Raw genomic sequence first — 24,025 nt, forward strand, 5'->3', positions numbered from 1 at the left:
AAAACTCAACAACAAACAAGCAAACAATTCAATAAAAGAATGGGAAAAGGACACGAACAGACACTTCTCCCAAAAAGAAATACAAATGGCCAACAGCTTTATGAAAAGATGCTCATTTTCACTAATGCAAATCAAAACTACAATGAGATACCACCTCACACCTGTTAGATTAGCTATTATCAACAAGACGGGTAATAACAAGTGTTAGAGAGGCTGTGGAGAAAAAGGAACCTTAATTCACTGTTGGTGGGAATGCAAAGTAGTACAACCATTATGGAAGAAAGTATGGTGGTTCCTCAAAAAATTAAGACTAGAACTACCATATGACCCAGCAATCCCTCTACTGGGTATATACCCCAAAAACTCAAAAACATTGGTACTTAAAGACACAAGCCGCCCCACATCCATTGCAGCATTGTTCACAGTGGCCAAGACATGGAAAGAACCAAAAAGCCCTTCAATAGAAGACTGGATAAAGAAGATGTGGTACATATATACTATAGAATACTAGTCAGCCATAAGAAACGATGATATAGGATCATTTACGACAACAACATGGATGGATCTTGATCACATTATTCTGAGTGAAATAAGTAAATCAGAAAAAACTAAGAACTGTATGATTCCATACATAGGTGGGACACAAAATTGAGACTTATGGACATAGATAAGAGTACAGTGGTTCCAGGGGGAGGGGAAGGGAGAAAAGGAAGAGGGTGAGGGAGGGGAGGGGCATAAAGAAGACCAAATAAAAGGTGATGGAGGGCAATTTGACTTTGGGTTATGGGTAAACAACATAATCAAATGCCAAAATGATCTGCAGATTTTTTTCCCTAAATCTATGTATGTCTAGTTGATCAATGTCGCCTCCATTAAAATTAACTGTCTAAATAAAATTATATTAAAAAGAAAGAAAGAAAGAAAATATCTCTCCCTCTGATGTCAGACACTACCATGCTCCGCCCACTTTGGTCTTCTCACCCAAGTGCATCCAGGGCAATCTGCCATGGCCAGCAAGGCCTTTGGCATCAGGCTCACAGTTGCCTCCACTTCAGGGTCTCGGACAATGAATGCCCCAACCTGCGCTGCAGCCTCCATGCCAGGGAGGGCCACTTGGATGGCACCTTAGCCACCCACATGCAGACCCCGGCTCTTAGTGCCCCAGACGCTCTACCCCTGAAATCTCACCCTCCCTTTCCTACTTTCATTCAACTACCTATTCATCTTGACAGCTCACTCCCTGATATCCTGAAAGTCTGCTCATCGACCTAAAGGAGACAAGCCTTTGTTCCTCTCCTCCCACACATCCATCTCCTCCCTGCATCTCCAGGCCCCTAGAAAGGCTGCATCCAAACTCCTTCAACCACCCCCTTGCCAGCACCTGTAAGTCTGTAATTCCTTATCCTTTCTACTTTCGACACCCTGGACATCTCGCCCCTGCAGCCTTGCTTGCCTTCTCTACACCAGGTCCCCGGATGTTGGGTAGAAATGAAGAATATCACAGAACAGGGCAAGTGAGACGCACCACCAAGTCCTGGTCTTCAGCTTGAACTGGGCCCCTCCACACCACCTTCCTTCAGCCGACTCAGCCACTGAGCCAGTTCCCCTAGCAGAGTCTCTCAGCTTCTCTGCTCAGACATAACCAGATCCCTCAGGCACTGCCCTCAGATAACCTGGAAACCTGTTCCTCTTGAACCTCCCTCCATCCTGCCCTCAGGCCTCGGAGGCAGAAGGTCCCCATTGGCCTGGGAACTCGTCCTGTCCTGTCCTTGCCCTGCCCCCTCCCACCAGAATGCGCTTCATTCTCCCTCCACATATTCAACCTCTTTCTCCACTGAGTTCTTTCAGTTTCAAAATAGGCTCCTCATACTCCCTATTGCTTTCTTTAAAAAAATTTTTATTCATTGATTTTTAGAGTGAGGATAAGGGAGAGACAACTAATTTGTTGTTCCTCTTATTTATGCATTCTTTGGTTGACTCTTGTACCTGTCCTGACCAGGGACTGAACCTGTAACCTTGGTGAATCAGGAAAATGCTCTAACCAACTGAGCTACTCAGCCAGGACTGCTTTCCTTAAAAAGCAAATTAGAATACACACCTTCTCTCAGCTCCACAGCCCTTTCGATGGCCAGGCCCTTTCTCTGTCCCTTCATACTGAGCTCTGGGGCAGAGCGGTCTGCCCTCGCTGGCTCCACCTCCTCCCGCACTTCCCTGTATGCAGGTGCTCTTGCTACCATGTCCTCCCAGACATCCCACAAGCACCGCAGGTATCCTGGGGGATGAAACGCTCCTCTGGCACCCACTGTCCTCATCTCAGGGGTAGGTGCCAGGGTGAACCTTGCTACCCTAGAACTTCCCAGAGTGACTCAGGAAGTGAACCATGGCTCCTTCCATTTTGTGATCATCCCTTAAGAGGCTAAAATTTTCCATCAATTTATTCATTCCTTCATCCAATACATGTGACTTCTGAACAGCCCAGAATATTCTTAGGAGCTAAAGATACTGCAGAGACATAAATGTGTTCTGTAGCCAAATTCTACGAGAATTAAGACCAGCAAGTTTTTTTTTCCTGCAGAAAAAGTGTTATAAAATTTTCTTTTTAAGTGTGTCCTTCACCTGAGCCAACCTTCCCTCCCACACGTGTTCCTGCATTTAATAGTGTATTTCTAAGCAAGAGAAAAAATAAAACCATTCTGGTGATTGGTTTAGAGGGCCCCCAGCTCTTGCTAAAATTTCCAGGTTAACGCAGTGCTAACCTCAAGGACTCCACTAAAGCTCTCTGCTGGCAGGACTAACGTGCAGCAAGAAACAGATTTTAGCAGCTGGGACTAAGGCAGTGTGGTGACAATGAAGTTAGTTGGGAAAATCAAATCTAAGAATCCATTTATGCCCATGACATATTCTGAACACATCTACTTAGAAACTTTCTTGAAATAAACAAGCACATCCTTAAGTTGCCCTGATATAAACACCATTCAGACGTCCCCACTCAACGCCACCAGCCATCCCCAAATCCCAGAGCCTGTTTTTTATGCTCCTTCTTCGTTACATTCGCAGCTAGTGGTGGTATTGCATCCTCCAGGGCACCTTTGGAAATGCATAGCGATGTCTGGGTCCCACATTAACACTGCTGCTGTCAGGATCCAGGGATGCTGAACACCCTGCTTTGAGTGGGACAGAACTGCCCCACCCCAGATGCCACTGATGCCCTACTAGGAGCAGCAGCAAGGAGCAGGGAATAAAGTTTCCCTATTTCTTTGGGTCTGTACTTTGTGAAAATGGCAGCAGGGCACTCATGTGGACCATGGGCAAACCTCCCCACTTCTTGCTCTAAGTAGATAGAACAGGAAGTGCCTTCGTCGAGGGGTGGGGGCACTGTACCTATGCTATTCAAGCGTGGACTCTCTCCTGAGGCAGAGTGCTTATAACCTATATGTGTCACTGGCTCACTGCTCTTATCCTGGGCTTTCCTGGGGACAGTTCTTCAAGACCATCTTGAGTGTAGAATGAGTCACAAAAACTCCAAGGTAGGTGTGGGGAGCAGTATCAGTCAGTGTGGCCCTGCCAACAGGAGACCTTTGGGGGCTGGGGAACTTCTCTTACTGGGGGATTGAGTCAACTGAAAAGGCAGGACAACTTCTATGTGCCAGCAAGCCTTGGTGGCAGGAGAGGCTTCCTTCATTTCTGCCCAACAGCTCATAGCAGCTGGCCCTCATCAAGAAAAATTAATAGTGTCTGGCCTCCATCCAATGAGGGAGGGCACAACTCTCAAGCTCCCATCCCTGGGTCACCATGAGAAAAGGCACTGGGTCTAAAGGAAGAGCTACAGACTCCACCAGATATTATCTTGACTAAGAATAACTGATACTACTAATACAAATAAAAGCCACTGCAATATACTGTTCAAGGACTTACTGTGTGCCAGTAAATATATTTCTCCATTTAATCCTCATAAACCTCTATCAGATGAATGGTTTTAACTCTCCTTTACAGAAGGGGAACCAGGCTTCGGGCTAAGGCTGGTAAGTGGCAAAGCCAGTGTGTTTGAGCAGACGGCTAGGATGTCTTTGCTAGGAAGACTACTTTCCTTTACTTAGAAACTCACCAGCTTTATGGACAGATCTATTTATTGACCAGAGGGGCATGAGTGCCTACCCTAGCTGGGCAACATGCTGGGCACAAAGGATGATACCATGGAGAACACAGCAAAGTGCTCACTCTCAAGGAACTGAGGATCTAGTGGTGAAGAGATACCAATAACAAATAAACAAATCCACGTATAATCGGCAACTCTGAGAATAATTCCATTCACACAGACAAGACAAGAGCTGTGATACAGACAGGTGCAGGAATCAGGTGCAGAGATTTGAGAGAAACAAGTGAGAGAACCTCAGATGGCGTGGTCAGGAAAGACTGCCTAAGGAAGTGGCTTGAGGCTGAGACCCAAAGGATGAGAGGGGAGGGATGTGGGGGCCCTGGAATGCTGAGACTGGACGTCTTCCGATGGGGAGACGGTTGCTCCAGTTCCTCGTGGAGGGGGGTGGGGAGTATAAATCCCAAAGACAAGGCATGTGCAGACCACCCTCGTGAGTCAAGAGAGCTGACCCGCCTGTGTTCTGTGTCCCAGCCCAGGGTGGATGGGGAGGGCAGTGTCACGGGGCAATATTTTCAATTCTTCATCCCTGTCTCAGGAATCTGCCATAAGATCTTACAGGGAGGGAGGAAACTGCAAATTAGATTTAGTTTTTCTTTAGATCCTAAGAAGAAGAGCGTGCCTGGTAGTTGGATTAATAAACTACTCCCTCCCTCGATCTCTCATTTCAGCCTATACTCTCCCAGCAAGTGTGCTCTGAAACGTCCTAGGGGCCAAGCCTTCGTTATACCCACTGTGGAGGCTTAATGTCCTGTCTCTGTCCAGAGAGATCACATATTTAATGAAACCAGGGACGCCGTCCTGAGTCATGGCTTTGAGCATGGGCTCTGCAGTTAGGCAACGGGTTGTCACATTTTGTAATTTTGTGGCTCTGAGAAAGTTACATAACTGCCCTGAGGCACAGTGTTCTCCCCAAACAAGTAGGGTAAGAGCAATACCCACTTCCCAGGGCTGCTGGGAGTATTAACTGAGATTATGCAGGCAAAGCATTTAGAAAGATGCTTAGGAACAGTAAAAAAGAAAGAAAGAAATAAACATAAGCTGTTGTTAGTACTATTATTTTTAAGCAGACTTGCAAGCTCTCAAAAAATGTTGAGAGACTGCCCTCGTTAGAACGAGAAGCAATTTGACTCTAAAGGCAAGTGAGGTAAAGGCAAAAATAAATGAATGGGACTATATTAAACTAAAAAGCTTCTGCACAGCAAAAGAAACTGACAACAAAATAAACAGGCAGCCAACTAAATGGGAGTTTATATTCACAAACAATAGATCTGACAAGCGGTTTATATCCAAAATATGTAAAGAACTCACAAAGCTCAACAACAATCAAGCAAATAATCCAATTATATAATGGGGAGAGGATCTGAACACACACCTCTCTCATGAAGATATACAAACAATAAATATATGAAAGGATGTTCATCTTTGCTAGCTATTAGAGAAATGCAAATCAAAATTATAATAAGATACCACCTCACACCTGTTAGATTGGCTGCTAAGCAACAAGACAGGTAATAATAAATGTTGGGAGATGCTGTGGAGAAAAAGGAGCCCTCATTCACTGCTGATGGGAATGTAAGTGGGTACAGTTATTATGGGTGACAGTATGGTAGCTCCTCAAAAAATTAAAAATAAATTTACCATTTGACCCAGCAACCCCTCTACTGGGTATCTACCCAAAAAACTCAAAAACATTGGTACATAAAGACACATGCACCCCCATGTTCATTGCAGCATAATTCGCAGTGGCCAAGACATGGAAACAACCAAAGTGTCCCTCGATAGAGGATTGGATAAAGAAGCTGTGGTCTATATATACAATATACTACTCAGCCATAAGAAATGATGACATAGTGACATTTACAATAACACAAATGGACCTTGAGAACATTATACTGAGTGAAATAAATAAATTGGAAAAAGCCAAGAACTATATAATTTCACACATAGGTGGGATATAAAACTGAGACTCATGAACACAGATAAAAGTGAAGTGGTTACCACGGGGAGGAGGATGTGAGGAAAGGGGTGAAGGAAAGAGAGTAAAGAAGGACAAATACACAGTGATAGAAAATTATTTGACTTTGGATGATGGGCACATAATGATTGCATTATGTGGTGTTTACCTGAAACCTATCTATTCTTATGAACCAATGTCATCCCATTTATAAGTAAGTTAGTAAGTAAGTAAAATGAGAAGATAACGTCACTGAGCCCAGTTCAGCACCATGCCATTTTCCTGACCAAGAAGCTGAGGCCCAGAGAGGTGAAGTGACTTGTCAGAGAGAATAGAGCCGAGTCAAGATCTACACTCATCTCCTCTGATGCTGGCTCGGTGACCTGTTCCTATGCCCAGAGAGGCCTGAGAAGCAAAGTTCTCAAAGGAATGGCAGGTGCAGGGTGAGAGGCTCAGCCTCCCTCTGGGTAGTGATTCGGAAACATCTTCTTCAGTGTTGCTGGCCCAGTGTGGTTCTGCTAATGATTGCTTCTTCCCAGCCTGTGGGAGCTCAATAAAAGTCATGCAAAACTCGCTGGTTAGCACTCTAATTGTGGAGTTTGGATGTGGAGGGAAGAACATATCATGTGGAATGAATAACAAATCAAGCCGTTCCTTTTTTAGTACTGAAGCTGGTGGAGCAGCCCAGAGCTCACCACTGCTCAGTAAGAAAGAAAGCACTGTGGCACCAATGTCTGCGTGCCCAGCATACCTGTCCGCTCCCTCCCTGGGCACCTGCACCCTATGCTGAGCTGACCTGTGTGCAGCTACCAAAAGGAATGTGGGAACGGGGTCCTTTCCCAAAGCAGGCTGAGAAATCGGCTGGGTGCTCACCTAATCCAGAGCTGGACCAGCTCCAGGCTGATGCCCACAGGCAGGTTCGGTGGGTATCTGTAATGGAGAGGGAGCCCTGTGATAGTCACCTGGGCCACGCCCTGCGGAAGCAGCCAGAATCTAAAGGGGGCAGTGCTGGGAGAGAAAGCACTGGTGGCCAGCCTGCCCTTCCAGCCCCGAGCTCCCTCACCCCAGGAGAGGGTGCTCCCAGGTGCGACACAGTCACACCTACCATCATGTTCGAGACGCTGTGGGTCTGCATCCACCAGCTAGTAGGGGTGGGGACTTAGGCACACCTTTATGTCTTTGAGCCAACATCTCTGAAGTGGGAACCAGCTGGCAACATGTTTTTAGGATGAAATGAATTGACTTACGGAAAGTATCTAGGGAGACTGACTGACACAATAATTATACACACAGATACACACGCATATTATAAAACATAATTATGTTAGTAAACAAAAAGAATATAATCACTAAGTAACATTTACTATGAAGTACATTTTGTTTTAAATGACAGATATTTAAGGTAAAGAGAAATGAAGTCTCCTGTCCCAGGTGACACAGCTAATAAGTGCAGAGTGGGGATTTGCACGCAAGCCGCCCCCAGGGGGACCCAGCTCAGGCTAGTTCTCTTTCCCTTCATTCTTTCAGGTGGGCTGTAGGGAAGGAGCGAGACTGAAGGCTTCAGTTATAAAACAACTCGTTCACTCATCAGTTATAGATAAGCAGACAGAGAGGAGTGAGTTCCCGAGCCCTGGGACGCAGGCAGAATACAGTAGGCTCCTGGTCTCCATGGCAGCCTCAACGGGCTGGAAGGATGAAGGGAGCCACTTCAGCCCTGGGGATCCTGGGTTGCAGGGCCATGACTGCAGGTGGGCAGCCCGACTCGCCTCGCCTCAGCCTCGGAGACGCTCTGACCCTTGAAGAGGCTGCCCTTAGGTGTGAAATAGTAACACCTACCATCATGTTCTAAGCACTGGGCTAAATGTTGTCACATATAGACCACCAGAGCCCTCACAATAATTCAGTGACGTGTATATGGCTGCTCATAACTGAACATTAGGGAGATTAAGTCACTTGCCTCAGTCACACATGTGGTATGGACAGAACTGGGACTCGACCCCAGCCCTGCCAGATGCCAAACTCATGAGCACTTTGTCACTGCCCTGGATTCTCTGGAGCAAAAACTACTACCTGCTGTAACAACCAGCCTGCACTGCTGAAGTGGAAACGTCACAGGGAGGAGTGAAGGGTTGCTCCCCACCAGAAGTGCACCTCCCAGAGGCACCCCTCACTCTGCATCCTACGGGGACAGTGCCCCGTGGAATGATGCGAGGCTATAGCTCAGAGGTCAAATAATGCAGGGCTGGAGGGGGCCAGTCAGATGTTCAGGGTTGGTTGAGGCTCCCCTCACACTGTAGGTCAGCCAGGGCCCTGCACTAACATTCGTCAGCGGGCACCTGGGCGATCCGACCACACACAGGCACTTGTGGAGGGCATTGTTTCATCCCATCAGAGCCAGGAAATTAACTCAAGGACATTTTACAAAACCTCACAGCCTCTCAGAGCCTGGCACTCTAATTTATTTATAAATAAAAGTCACAGAGAAGTAGACAAATCTCCCAAAAAGTGGCTGACGACTTAAGTTCTTGGTCCACAAAGGAAAAGCTTCTCAATTATCTCTGAGATGTTACTTGAAAGACATAGGGATTCAAGTTCAAGCACAATCCATGGGAAGCTGCTCATGTTCCGTGTATCGCCCCTGGGTAACTGCCAAGCGGGGGAGTTATGGCATCATTATGACCCCATGTGAGAATGGCATTTCTAGAGAAGTAACAGACAGAGAAATAAGCAAGTTTGTTCATTCATCTCTCTCCCTCTCTCTTTCTCTCCTCTCTTCCTGTATGTAGGTACAGATGTATTAGCCAAGTAAGAATTTTAACAAATAATAAAAAAGTTCCAAAGAAATTCCAAAAAGTAAAGGTACCAAAGTCCATCTACAATTCCATATTTTTCCTATTTTCATCACACACATTACCTGATCTAAATGGAATTCAACACTGGATAAAAATAGAATACTTTCAACTCTAATCTTTATACCTTGAGTCAAAAAGCACTTCCTGAAGCATAAACGTGGCGGCTTCAGAATTTCAAAAACTTTAGAAGGAATTAAAATCCCTTTTATCTTCCTTCTTCTATAGCCAAGAATTCACCTTCCCATAGGAAAAGCACTTTTCTCTTCCTGGGTCTTTTACAGTCGAGAAGATTTAGGCAGAAAGAATGAGAGGAGTCCCCAGACAGTGTCCTTTCCCATAGCCTCTCCTTTGATGGGCTAATAAAAAGGTGGTTTGGGGCCGTAGGTTGCAAACCGTGCATTGTATGAATTATAATGATCTAAGTACCTGCCTCCCTCTCCAGACTGGGACTCCTCTAGGTCAGCAACCTGGGCAGAACTGGCATTGCCCATGAAAATTCTTGGCATAAAATAATACTTAATGCATGTTTCTTGAATGAGCAAATGAATGAATGAGTGAGTGAATGAGTGACTGGCTAAATCAGGGGTCCCCAAACTTTTTATACAGGGGGCCAGTTCACTGTCCCTCAGACCGTTGGAGGGCTGCCACATACAGTGCTCCTCTTACTGACCACCAATGAAAGAGGTGCCCCTTCCGGAAGTGCAGTGGGGGGGGGGTTATAAATGGCCTCAGGGGTCCGTTCGCATGTGGCCCGTGGGCCATAGTTTGGGGACACCTGGAAAGCGCCTGTGGGGAGACCCTATTGTATCTTTCCCAGCAGAAGAAATTTTCAAGCTGTTACGCTAATTAGGATTAATATTCTCTGTTATTTTGAGGATTGCTTGAAAGTTGCTGCTAATTTAAATAAGATAGTTATATTTACTCATTAATTAATTAGCATGCTTCCCCTGGTTAATTTGGTTAGTTACACTATGCTTTCTCCTACCCAGGGCCTTCCCTGAGAACTGAGTATATCACCGCTGTACCAGAGTGAACTTTTTAAACAAATGTAAACAGAATTTCTCAAAGGGTTTAAGTGTAGACGAGAACCCAGTGCCACTTTCTAGCCCCAGCTGTCTTTGGCTCCCTAATGTCTTTGGACCCTGTTTAGGCTATGTGATAAATTGCTATAAAAAAATCTAATCAATAGACCAAATTTGTTCTTCAGGGGAAATGAAATTTTAAAATATGAGGACTTCCTAAAAGACAAGCTATCAGATGTTTAATGAATAAAACTGGAGCAGAAACTGTAACTCAAAATACAGGCATCGTTCCTAGTCTTGTCTTTGCCAGTAATTCATGGTGTGACCTCTGGCAAGTCAGTTAGTTCATCCCCCCAGATGCCATTCTCTTGTTTTCTTACTCATCAGAGGTGGAACGCATCTAGAAAATATATCTAAAGTCATGTGGCAGAGACCAGGCTTCCTGGGCACACAGAAAGCCCTAACGTCCCATATTCTCTGTAGTTAGGCAGGGCCACGTGACTAGCTCTGGCCAAATAAATGTGAGAGGAAGTCATATGCAGCACTTTTTAGTCAAGGCGTGAAAGTAAGATTTGCAGTCACATTTTCCTCCTCTGGGAGTGTTGTTTGTGTATTGATTTGTGTACCTCAAAAATTCACACAATGAAGTTCTAAACCCCCACTACCGCCACGTGTGAAAAGAGGGTTGGAAATAGAGTTGTTATAGATGTCATTAGTTAAGTTAGGATGAGATCAATGACTGGCACCCTTATGAAAAAGGGGAATTTGGACACAGACATGCCTACAGGGAGAACAACACTACGTGAAACCGGGTGATGCTGCCACAAGCCGAGGAGCTACCAGGAGCTAGGAGGGAGGAACACATCCTTCCCTAGTCCTGCAGAGGGAGCATGACCCTACTGATGCCTCATTGCTCTACAGGGCTTCCCGCTCCTTTGGCTTTCTAGTGTGGTCCTGCCCAAGCATCTCGCTGTCTTGATCCCACCAGAGGCACCTGGCAGGGTCATCCTGGCCCACTGAAACCAGAGGGGCATTCCCATCCTTTGAGGAAGTAGCCCTGCCCGTGGGCCTGTGGTGTGGTGGCCACCCTGTCAGTCTCTAAATAGCCATCAGCACCTTCTTCCTTTTCCTTCAGGAATGGTGCCTGTTCACAACTGAATAGCCGATGGCCCCGTCTTATAGACTTTAAGAAGTCCCACAGCCCTCCTTCATCCTGTCTCACTTCCTCCTTAGTTCACCCTGGCAGAGTCTCTTCTGGTACAATCCCATCTCCGTTTCTGGCTTCTGCTGCTGACGTGGTTAAGTCCCTGAGTCCCGACCATGATCTCTGTTGTTCAGTCACCTTCAGTGCTCTCTTCACAACATGTTTTCACAACATATATCTTCTTTTTTTTTTTTTTTTTTTGGCAATAAAGATAGGCTGAGAATTTTCCAAGCCTTCAAGTTAAAGTTAAATGGAGTCCTAAGGGTAGAACCCTGATCTGATAGGATTCGTGTCCTTTTACAAAGAGACACCAGAGATCTCACTCATGCTGTCTCTCCTTGCCTGTGAGGACAAACTGAGAAGGTGACTGCCCGAGACACCCAGTCAGCTGGCACTCTAATCTCAGACTTCCTAGCCTCCAGAACGGTGAGAAGACCAATCTCTGTGTAAGCCACCAAGCCTGGGCATTTTGTGCAGCTGCCCTGCTGGACTAGCACAGGCAGTGTCTGCTGAAAGTGAGCGTGTGTCCACCCTACCACTCAGTGATTCAACTCTGAAGTATAAACACAGAAGAAACAATTCATGTGTCCACCCTACAACTCAGTGATTCAACTCGGAAGTATAAACACAGAAGAAACAATTCATGTGTCCACCCTACAACTCAGTGATTCAACTCTGAAGTATAAACACAGAAGAAACAATTGTACCTGTGCATCGAAAGACATGAACAAAGACTGTCATAGCAGGATTAGTAATACTCCTGAACTGGCACTAGCCCACCTGCCCACCAGCGGCAGAATATATAGTAAATATGGGATGTTCATAAAATGGACTACACAGTAATAAAATGACCAAATTACAACTGCATGTAAAGCATAGATGTACTTTACAAATACAATGATGAAAAACAGAAGCCAACACGAGAAGCAGACCCTGACTCTATAATATAAAATTCAAAATCAGGCAATGATGCCCTTTTTCTTGATCTGGATGCTGGTTACATAAGTATGTTTGTTCTGGAAATTTATTAATCTGTATATTTATAACTTGTCTATTTAATGTATGTTATGTTATATGTCAATAAAGGTTTACATAAAAATAGTCACCCATTAGAAATGTCAGATCATTGTAATAATGCAGAACGAGCTGCTACACTGCATGATGTGGGGACAGTGTGATATGCTGACCTGCAGCTGACCAGTCAGGGATGTCACAGCAGCTCAGCAACAAAACAGATGAGGTGGGGGAGGTAACAGTGACCATTGCGGGAAGTGTCAGCATAGTACATGGGGTGACACACAGCATATCTTTCAGTTGTGTGTTTAGAAAGGTAGTAACTCAAACAGTAACTTGTAATTGTACAAATATATATATATATATCTTCTATGCTAAAATATTTTTTTTCTTTGTTTTAATCACTATGCAGTTCTGGAAGTTATATAAGTTAACTCTAAAAATGTTGTCAAGTCATAACAGCTTAGTCTGTGGTCTATGGCATTCTTAGTCAACAACTGTCCATTGTACTTTGTTGAATGAAACATGTCTCTTGCCTGTGCCTTGACATCCTCTGTAGATATCTGAAGCCCAGGCGATGAATGGGGAATTTTTCTAGGATAACATATTCCAGTAGCTGCTCTTTACTCTCCATCAGGAGAGCACCATAAGTGCTAGAAAGGGTCTCATGGCTATCAATTTTTGCCCCAGCTATAATTTACCAGAGTAGAGAACTTGAAGACCTTGAAATGGCATTCTGTAGGCACCCTTAGGTGTCAGGGAGTTTGGGGGAATCCTGGGTTTCCTGCTAAGGAAGGGCACGGCTGCCAGACCAGGGCTGTGACTTACCCATGGTCTTCCCAGAGGGGGCAGGTATTCCCTTTAGTAATGTATCAGCTTCCTGGCTTTCCACACAAGAGAATCCGGGCATCCTAGCATATGTTCCCCTGGCCTCCTTCCAGGGAAAGGAGGCATGACTCTCCTATTTTTGCTCATGAGGACACTTCCTAGAGAGAAGCTCTCAAGGTCCCTGAGCCCAGAGTAGCCATGCCAGAGTTTAACCATTCTTCCCCACACCAGACACACATTGCACACCCCCTGCATGGGGAGATCTCAGGGCACTCACCTGGGGCGTCATTCCATGGCAGATATACACAATGGGAACGTTCTCTGTGTCTGGACCCTGATCAAGACACAGATCAGTCTTCAGAGAGTTCTGCAGCTGAACACCAGGACGGGCAGCCACACCAAAGAGAAGAGAACAGAGAAAGAAATGTGTTAAATCAGGAGAAACAAGCTTTGCACTGGACAGGCTCCATTTCCATAATCAACCCAAGGCCTGTTGTATACTATGGAAACCAACAAACACCAACAAGCTTTGCATAAAGGTGCTGAGGTTTATAGACCAGCCCCTTTGAAGGGCAAGCATTCATGTTTTAAACAGCTAGCTGGTCTGGGAAGCTGAGTCAGTCTAGGTAGAAAGAAAAGGTACACTGCTGCACACATACAGATGGTGCTAGGTTTTTCACCCATCTAATTCTACAGGGGTGGCAGGTCGGCCTGCAAAGGTCCCTGGATAGATGTGTTTGCTCCTGAGGGTTGGGGGATGTGGGCAACATGTTAACTGTTTGGGGGGCTTGGGACTAGGCCCTCACTGCTTCCTGCAGTGGTTGCCAGCCCCAGTGGAGGCCCAGTTGATAATAGGTCTCGACAGTGGGGGGTTTGGCAGGTGAATAAGAGGGGAAAGGGCCAGGAGGGGAGAAGAAGAGAGAGCTAGCTCTTTCCCTCACCCACAGGCACACTACAACTAACAGCACAGATGTGGTTTCCCCTTGGATTGGGTGTGGGGGAGCTGCTGGGCATGTGCAAGCAGAGTAGCCCAGTAGTGATCAAGGAGATGAAGCATGAAGCAGACAGAATGGCAGACAGAGAAATCACCCTGCCCCTGCTGTGGCTGTGTGGCTTCCCAGCTTGAGTACCTGTGTCTGGCTGCACTTCAGTTCCTGTGTCCATAAGAGAGTCTGTGGTATCTTTACCCACCTTAACCTGAGCTAGCTTAAATAGCTTTTCTTAGCAATCAAAGCACTCTGTTTAGAACCGGAGGCTGGAAGTGGACATCATGGGGAAGTCCAGGGCAACGGACCACAGGTGGGCCATCTATTGAAGAAAGCCAGTGACGGGCAGTGACTGAGCTTTGGTAGCCCTGACGGATTGTGGCAGGAGTACAATGACTCCAATTAAGGGATGTGAAATGGAACAGATAGCCAGAGGTCCATGTGTGGTCTATTCATACCCTGGTCTTCACAAGGGGCAGGAACAGAGTCAAATTCTTTTCTCTTCAGCTTCCTTTCTTTTACTGGGTGATAGCAGCTTAAACTCAGATTTGTGGTTTGAAGGTTTTAAAGAAATATGAACATGTACCAACTCCCCAGGCAGGGACCCATGAGCGTCTATGCAGCAGATCCTCTATAATAAACCAACAGCTTGGCTGGCCCATGTGGGAGGAGCTGTGCAAACACTCTGGACCTCTCCCGCAGCCTGCAAATGATGGGTGTCCCCAATACCTAGCACTGTAACCATTAGTGAGAGCCGCTAACTGCTCCTGAGAAGAGAAAGGTCCAGAGATCCCTGATGTCAGGCTTGGTTCTCCCTGGGATCTCAAAGTCAGCCTCTGCATGAGGCAGCGGGTGCTACCTTTGATAAAGTCCACCTTGGCTGTGTCTTTACTCTCCCATTAAGCAGGGGTCTGCTGACACAGGTGGGAGAGACAGACTGGGGTGAAATCTGGGCTCCAGCCCTGGACTTTGGAGACAGACTCCAGCTCTGCCACTTGTCCAACTATGACACCCATTCACTTGGGAATGCCATTCATGTGTTCATTTTATTTAGTCATTCATTCAGTTCACATGTACTTACTATCTACTGTGTACCAGCGCTGGCCCCTGAGAAAGACTGAGCCCTAGTCTGGTGACTGACTAACAGGGGAGACAGGCAAGTGGAGAAGCAACAAGAATACAGTGTGCTGAGTGCTGCAGGAAGAGAAACGGAGGAGCTGGTGCAGCACAGACGTGGCCGTCCGCACAGACTTGGGTTAGGAATGGCTTCCAGAGTGGCGGCACGACAGGACGAGGAGGAGGCTGTCAGGCACAGCGAAGGCCAGAGCAGAGCATCCACGCAGCGGGAATGGCATTCCAGACAGAGAGCCGGGGCGGAGCTCCTCACTGCACTCACTTCCTTCATCCTGGAAAGAGATCGTGTCCCTGAGCCGGCTGGGAGGTTTCGAGGGTTAGGTGGGATAACGCATGGAACGCACTTCAGCGGTTCCCAGCATGTTGATGCAGTTATAAAGGTTGGTTTCCCTGAATGGCTTTCAGGAAGTTAAAGCAGTAATAATAGTAGCTAATATTTGCACATTTGCTATTTGCCAGGCCCTGAGCTAAGCTCCTGTAGGTGTTGTTTCCTTTCAGCGTCATGAGGTCAGTGCTATTATTATCTTTGTTTGATAGAGAAGGAAACAGACAAGAAGTTATGTTGCTTTGTCCAAGACCACATAGCTGGGAACCACTGAAGTGCGTTCCATGCGTTATCCCACCTAACCCTTGAAACCACCCAGCCGGCTCAGGGACACGATCTCTTTCCAGGATGAAGGTAGAGAGTGCAGTGAGGAGCTCCGCCCCGGCTCTCTGTCTGGAATGCCATCCCCGCTGCGTGGATGCTCTGCTCTGGCCTTCTCTGTGCCTGACAGCCTCCTCCTCTTCCTGTCGTGCTGCCACTCTGGAAGCCATTCCTAACCCAAGTCTGTGCGGACGGCCACGTCTGTGCTCCACCAGCTCCTCCGTTTCTCTTCCTGCAGCACTCAGCACACTGTATTTTTTTTTTTTTTTTTGTATTTTTCTGAAGCTGGAAACGGGGAGAGACAGTCAGACAGACTTTCGCATGCGCCCGACCGGGATCCACCCGGCACGCCTACCAGGGGCGATGCTCTGCCCACCAGGGGGCGATGCTCTGCCCCTCCGGGGTGTCGCTCTGCCGCAACCAGAGCCACTCTAGCGCCTGGGGCAGAGGCCAAGGAGCCATCCCCAGCGCCCGGGCCATCTTTGCTCCAATGGAGCCTTGGCTGCGGAAGGGGAAGAGAGAGACAGAGAGAAAGGAGGGGGGGGGGGAGTGGAGAAGCAAATGGGCGCTTCTCCTATGTGCCCTGGCCAGGAATCGAACCCGGGTCCCCCGTATGCCAGGCTGACGCTCTACCGCTGAGCTAACCGGCCAAGGCCAGCACACTGTATTCTTGTTGCTTCTCCACTTGCCTGTCTCCCCTGTTAGTCAGTCACCAGACCAGGGCTCAGTCTTTCTCAGGGGCTAGCGCTGGTACATAGTAGACAGTAAGTACATGTGGACTGAATGAATGAATGACTAAATAAAATGAACACATGAATGGCATTCCCAAGTGAATGGGTGTCATAGTTGGACAAAAGGCAGAGCTGGAGTCTGTCTCCAAAGTCCAGGGTTTTTCCACCATGCAATGGGACAATCCTGAGACTAAAATCCTGAAAGATGCCTCGTGACATGGTATGACCAGAACCTTTAAGGTTTTGCAAATTGTTGAGGTTACACAGCGATTAAGTAGCAAAGCTAACATTCAGAAGCCAGACATGTCTGTTTCCCGATGCTGCTCCAACACTACTCTCAGCACCAGAGCTGGAATTAATCCAAAGCCACTCCGCCTCCCAGACATGAAGCTCAATGATCCAGGGGAAACCCGTGCCTCTACAACAGGGTCCACAGGCCCTTCGACCTGCAGGAGTCATTAATGGGACCTAAGAGTGGATTAATGGATTGGTTCATATAGACCTGACACTGGCCTAATTGACAGTTTCAGGGGGTCATTTAACCCGAGCAAGTTAGTTTAGACATGGGCTGGAAGGGAAAAAGAAACAGGAAACTCTGCATCTGAGAAGATATCTGGTCTTTCCATTTCAGAATAAAAATAATCATCAGGAAGAGTGTTTCAGCCCCAGCAAATCCTCTGGCTCCAGCAACTGTATCCTGCTGCCCCCACTGAGGGTTCATTACTCTCCTTGAAAAGCAGGCACGTCTCTACTCACGTCAGAGCCCAGCCTGTGGAGGAGGCAGGAGTGCGCGAGGCTGGTGCGGCCCTAGGACGTGGCTGGCAGAGGAACATGCAGGGGTCAGAGATGTCCATCAGCCCTAGGGGTTGGGTTTGGTGGTGAGAAGGCTCCATGGTCAACCTGCTGTATGTGTTTATAAGAGGCAACCCTTTTGCTTGGAAGACAAAGACACCTTTGGCCAAGATCCAAAATTGCAATGGCTGCATGCACACAGTGCCACTGTTGTAGTTTTCCCTGCCGACTTTATACCATTTGGCTATAACTGACCACTTGGTGAGGAAGCTTGCCCTGGCTCACAGAGGTATGGGGCCAATAGTTTCTCTGAAGCCACAATAGCCTAACTGTCCTTTTTGGATGTGGTCCAACAATGGCCAAGAAGCACATACAACTTGGCATGGGGAGTGTAGAGGCATCAGTAGCAACTGTGTCCTCAGAATGGTTCAGGGTAGAAGGTGGGGTTAATGGGCACTTCACAGTCCAACACGTTTCCATGGTGACAACAGGACCTGGAATCTCAGGTAATTGCTGAGCAGCACCAGCTGAGGAGCCTTCTGACATTTGAATTATACCAGCCTGAGAAGTGGAGAGGCAGGAGGCTACTGGGCGGTTCTCTGAAGACATGTCAACCATGCCATGGGGGCTCTCATGGGAGGATATGACCCCTTCCTACAGGCTGGTCTCCAGGGCAACAGGGGCCCTCCAGATTGCGAGGAGGAGGAGTTCCTGGAATCTCCACACTGTTTCCGTTAGAATGCAAGGACGTTAGAGTTGGGAGGCCCACAGAGCACATGGAGAGCAACCTTCCACCAGCATCCTTCCCCTCACAGGCAGACGCTGTGCCCACTATGTTCCTGCTGAGGCGGGCCTTGAACTCAGTTCTGCCCACAGGTCATCAAAGGAAGAGGCCTTAGTTCACCTGTAACGTTTTATCTTTGGATATCAAAAAGGCCTGAGGGGACACTCTGAAAAGGGAGGAACTGAAATGATAGTAGCTATTTTAGACCCAGTGTCACCACTGGTTACCTATGCACATAAGGGCACATAGTTTTGCTTCTCTGTTTCCTCATGTGTAACAGGGTGAGGTAGGTTGTTTTGAGGGTGTAACTGTCAGTAGAAAAACTTTATGTGTTTGTTGTTTGTTCGGTCAGCAAAACTCAGGTGAGATAACCCAAAATCAAGCAAGTGTCACTTAAAATACAATGAGAATTTTATGATCCTGGGGATATGGGAAGAATGGGAGGGTTTATCACCTTCTAAGTATTTTAAACTTAGAAAATACATTTCTACATCTTAGACTTTCTCCTATCCTTTTACTATATAAAAAAACAAAAACAAAACAACTGAGGCCCATAGACATTAAGACACTTGCCTGGGAGGTGTCCTGGTCAAGATTGGAACTAGGTCTGTCTGTATCCAAACCCTGTGCTTTGCCCCTCCACTTTGCTGCCTTCACCGGGGAGAACTGCTCTGTGCCACCAACAGGCAGTACTGAAACATCCTTCAAAATACAGCAAACTCAAGAGGCTTATGTTTTCCAGGACCCCTTTCAAAATGCTCTGTGCATGAGTGGAGCCAGGCAGGCTGATTGATGGAATCTCAGGCATTAACTCTTGGGGAACAACTGGGGTTTGTTACATAGCTGTGCAAACCTAACTGCAGGTTTTTGTTTTATCAAGCGGAATATGCAAGTTTGGGGCTAGAGCGGAATTGGTTAGGACTATGCAGGAGAGACCAAGCACCTCTTCTAACAGACTGGAGAGGTCTGGGCTATGAAAGCAAAGTCTGCCATGCACACAGCTCCAGAAACAAGCCCCTCATCCACAGGCCTACCACAGAGCCACATGGGAGGCTGAGAGGTTCTCTCTCTCCTTCCCCCTGATTCTCTCTAGCCTCGCTCTCTGTCTGTGACTGAGTAGCACCCCGAGGGCTGGCTCCTTACCACTCCGTAGGCGATGATGTCTGAGTACATCCTCATCTCTGGGTACACGCTGACCAGGTACCACCGGAAGGTCTTGCACTGCAGCTGTTTCCTCAGAGCCTTCCTTGCAGTAATGTCCCCAATGTCAATTCCTGAGTCCTACGTGGGGACATGGACGCAGAGATGCAGCCATCACCAGGACACGGCTTCTCCCCAGACCTCCCCAACCAGGATTCTGGAGACTGTCTATGTAGGAACCAAACTCACACTTGCCCACAGGTACCTAATCCCAGTAACTGTCCCATCATAGACGATGAAACATGAGGTCAGCATTGATGGGGACTGTCATCAAAGGCCACTGAAAATAAAACTGGAAAATCCTTAAATTTTAAACTTAAAAAAAAAAAAGCTGTAGTTTGGCTGTAGGTGAAAAGTGGGAGGAATACAGTCTGAGTAAGGTCTTCCCTGCCTCAAGGGGGAAATTGAGAGGCTCTGAGCTGTGGGCAGAGAGGGAGTTGGAGGAAAAAGAGTTGAAGGTGGAGTAATGCTGATTCTAATACTGTTCCTAATACTCACGGCAGCTAAGGCTCATGTAAGATGTGCTAGGCTTTGTTTTGTATGAGACAGACATATATATTTATATTTATCTACTTAGATTTATTTATATTTATGTTTATTGTTTCATTTAAATCTATAGAAGTAGCACTATATAACCCTTATTTTACTGACAAGGAGTTAAGATAATGAGAGGTTCAGTGACCTCCTTGGTGACTTGCCCAAAGTCCTACCATTCATAAATGGAGCTGAGAGTTGAGCCCACTAAGCCTAGGTCTGGGGTGTACACTTTTAACCTTACCCTGTGAATCTGCGAGGGCCTGCCCTCCTGCCTCCTGAGGCCAGTCTCTGTGAGAGAAGCAGACCCTCTTTAAGCTGGGGTCTTAGCATAGAGAGTACTTGTGTTCCACATTTCCCGGGTATATCACTAAGGTGGTCCCTGAGCCATTGAGGTATAGCAGGCAAGGAATAATAATGGAGGCATGCCTGTCCCTGAGTGAGCGGGAGAGAGGAGCCCCCCCATTCCTTGTGGGCCCAGAGCAGAGCAGAGAGCACTGAGAGTCCCTGGGCCTGCACACCCACTGCTGAACAGGGCACACCATCAGCTGAGAAAGAGCTGATGCCACATAGAGAATGGAGACTTGGTGGCATCTCAGAGGGTGACACGATGGAGCTGGGACCATGGTATCTGATCAGACAGCAGCCAGAGTGGAGAAGGAGGAAGGAAGACAGAGAAGCACAATCCCACTGACATGGTTCATGCGGTGGTTGTGTGAACACTGGTTCAAGCATCGCTCTGGGGATCCAGTAACTGGGGTTGGGAATCTAGTGCAGTTGATAGAGTTTAAGTCTGAAATGTCTGAGAAAATCACAAAGATGGCTGCTGCAGATATCTGAACAGAATCATAACAAGTTTTTGATATCAGACCATGGGGGCTTGAGTAAAAACAAAATGTAAATAGAGAAGAAACACATTTATTTTTGCCCAACAGAGTGCAGGTCATATAAAAAGTTGAATCTGCTATAACCTAAAGTTAGTTTAAGGTCCAGTCTCCTGGAAAGAATTTCAGCAAGGACTCATCTTGATAAGCTCATCTATAAATTGTCTAGTTTCTGCTCCTGCCCAGCGCCCCTCCCAGCAACTGCTGCTCTGCCTCTCTGCTGGACACTGGCTCCCTGTGATCAGAAACACGTTTGACTTATCTCTGTGCCCTTGGCCCCGCACTTCATTTGAACTACATTAATAAGCCTGTGTTGAGCCAATATTTATGAAGTGGTGAACATAGCAACTAGCAATAAATGAAGCCTGCTTAACTTCAACCCCCCCCCCCCCAAGGCACCTGTTAAGTACTAACCCTTTAAACCTGACTGTACTTTATCCATATATCACAGAGCTATTTACCTGGACCCAGGCCTTTCCCCTTTCATGCTCTAACTGCCTTTATATGATGACAAATTAACCCTGTGTCTCAGCTTTTGCCAGGGGCCACTACAAGAACTTGTCTCAAGAAGGTCTCTGTGTTTTCCTAAGATTCCAGATTCCCTTTGGAAAACTTGCTTTCTACACTCAGGATCAAGGGAAAGTTGGTCTCTCTCCTTATGATCTAATGAAAAGTAGGAGAGATGATCTACCAGGCATCCATCTGTACTTTTACTTCTTATTTATTTATTTACTTACTTACTTACTTATTATTAAGTGAGAGGAAGGTAGGCAGAGAAACAGACTCTGGCATGTGCCCTGACTGGTATCTACCTGGAAAGCTCCTTAGGGAGGGAAGCTCTGCCCATCTGGGGCCTTTGCTTTGGTTGCCAAGCAACCATGCTATTTTTAGCACCTGAGGCAGAGGTCAGGGAGCCATCCTCAGCACCTGGGCCCAACTTGCTTGAACCAATCCAGTTAAGGCTACAGGAGGAGAGAGAAAGAGAGAATGAGGAGGAGTGAAGAGCAGATGGTCCCTTCTCCTGTGTGCCCTGACCAGGAATCAAACCCAGGACATTCACATGTCAGGATGATGCTCTATGACTGAACCAACTGGCCAGGGCCAATGTATTTGCACTTCTAAGAGATTCAAAAATCAGAGCTTTCCTTGGCTTATATTTCTGGACTTCATGACCCTTTCCTTTTCCTGTTTAGGAGTTGACTTAAGCCTTTCTGTTTGAATAGTTCAGCACTTCTGTACTGAGTGTTTACCGTAAAATGCATCAAAATCTTTCAGAGCAGGGGTCTGGAATTGAGAAATAAGCAAACTTCCTTAGAGAAGTTCACCTTGACCTTGGCCCTTATTATTAGAAAACAATAAATATCTCTTTTGTTCTTTGCTGAATACTTAATGGAGTGGGTTGAAGAGTGCTCCCCCCCCCCCGGAAAATTTTTGTCTATCTGCACCTCTGAATGTGACCTTATTTGGAAATAGGGTCTTTGTAGATATAATTAACTAGCAACCTGGAGACAAAATCATTCTAGATTTAGGGTGAGCTTAAATCTGTAAGAGAAAGGAAAGGGAGGTTTGGACACAGAGACAGAGGCAGAGATTAGAGTGATGTATCTATCAGCCAAGGAACACCAGGAGCTGCCAGAAGCTGTAACAGGCAAGGGAGAACCTTCAAGGGATAGCGGTCAAGGGATCATAGCCCCACCAGCACTTATTTTGGGTTTCCGATTTTCAGAACTGTGAGAGGATACATTTCTGTTGTTTTAAGCCACTCTGTTTGTAGAAACTTGTTTTGGCAGCCCTAGAACACAAATACACTTAGCCACACAAACAGCTGCCCAGTGTTCCTGCCTGCAGCGCAGCCACACACAGTTTTCCTTGTGGTGAACCCTGAAGAAGGCCTGCTGCCTGAGCACCTTGGTGTCATCCCTGGAACTCAGCTGCCTTTGGCCAGGAAGCAGAGGGAGTGCCCGACCCCTGTGCAAGAAAATATCAATACTTTGCTACACACTGACTTTCTGTTTGTTGATAAACAAACTGATTTTCAATTAAAGTTGATGGATGCAAGAGCTAGAGGATCCCCCTCTAGACTTCTAAATGCTCGAAACTCTAGAATTCTTCTTCTTTTTTTTTTCTCCAGAGACAGAGAGAGTGTCAGAGAAAGGGATAGATAGGGACAGACAGACAGGAACGGAGAGAGATGAGAAGCATCAATCATCAGTTTTTTGTTGTGACACCTTTGTTGTTTATTGATTGCTTTCTCATATGTGCCTTGACCGTGGGGCTACAGCAGACCGAGTAACCCCTTGCTCGAGCCAGCGACCTTGGGTCTAAGCTGGTGAGCTTTGCTCAAACCAGATGAGCCCGTGCTCAAGCTGGTGACCTCAGGGTCTCGAACCTGGGTCCTCCGCATCCCAGTCTGATGCTCTATCCACTGCGCCACCACCTGGTCAGAGACTCTAGACTTCTAAATGCTCAAGACTGGATGTGGGAAGGGACCAGGTGAGAGAGTCATTGCTGCTCAGTGCACAGCCTGAAGACTCAGCACAGAAGGCAGCAAGAAAGGCTGTCTGCCCAGCTTGGGGATTTTAAAGCTGGGGTGCAAATGCAGAGCATATAAGTGATAACATCAACAAGAGGAGATATTTATCTAGTGCTTTCCATTTTCCAAACACTGATCAAAGTCTTTACATACATGGACTTCCTTACTTCTCAAGACAGACATTAGGCAGGGTTGAAGGGTTGCGCTCTACTCTTGCAGCTGAGATGCTGTGGACAAAAGGTTAAATAAATAGAAAACAGATGTGCTGGTGACTGAACTGAAGGTACAGTATGGGACGTCACATCAAGGGCAGCTGGGAGAACAGGAGGCCATACAGCATCTACACTTCCTCTCTCTTTTTTGTTTTTTCTTTCTTTTTTTTTTTTTATCGTCAGACGGGTACTATGCCAATGTCGTAACAAGTTTTGAGAGAGGCACATGTCACACAAGAGTATGAACACCCAATCATCACACTTATGAACCAAAAAAGGAACACTTCTTTGTTTTTTCACTCGTCTTTCCTGAGTGCCTAATCTCTGTTAGGTGCTGTCCTCAGCATGTGTATCCAAGTAGGAAGAAGTCACACTCTGCCAGGAAGGAGTGTCTGAAGATCCAGACAAGCAAACAAGGCTCTGCACACAGCATGAAGCATGGAGGGAAGAGAGAGCGCTAAGGAGCAGCAGAGGAAGGGCCCCTAGTCCATCTCATGGTGTGGGGCAGCCGGAATGGTGGGAAAAGGGAAGTGAGCAGTCAAGGAGGGCTTCCTGGAGC

At 46.8% G+C, this 24,025-nt stretch overlaps 1 protein-coding gene and 1 non-coding gene across 3 annotated transcripts in view; both read right to left on the minus strand.

Moving 5' to 3' along the window:
• GALNT18 (polypeptide N-acetylgalactosaminyltransferase 18) overlaps positions 1–24,025 on the minus strand; it is a 369,121-nt gene that overhangs the window by 33,084 nt on the left and 312,012 nt on the right. For both annotated transcript variants that reach the window (XM_066250967.1, XM_066250966.1), the window contains exons 8-9: positions 19,247–19,384; positions 13,308–13,403 (exon numbers count right to left, since the gene is read on the minus strand). In XM_066250967.1, coding sequence (XP_066107064.1) covers positions 13,308–13,403; positions 19,247–19,384 — 234 coding nt within the window. The remainder of the gene's footprint in view (positions 1–13,307; positions 13,404–19,246; positions 19,385–24,025) is intronic.
• On the minus strand, positions 23,644–23,747 carry LOC136321345 (small nucleolar RNA U13). The gene has a single exon (XR_010728606.1). It is a non-coding gene; the product is annotated as a small nucleolar RNA U13 (small nucleolar RNA).

The sequence above is a fragment of the Saccopteryx bilineata genome, chromosome 1 (genome assembly GCF_036850765.1).
Source record: "Saccopteryx bilineata isolate mSacBil1 chromosome 1, mSacBil1_pri_phased_curated, whole genome shotgun sequence".
In the NCBI taxonomy this organism is placed as follows: Eukaryota; Metazoa; Chordata; class Mammalia; order Chiroptera; family Emballonuridae; genus Saccopteryx; species Saccopteryx bilineata.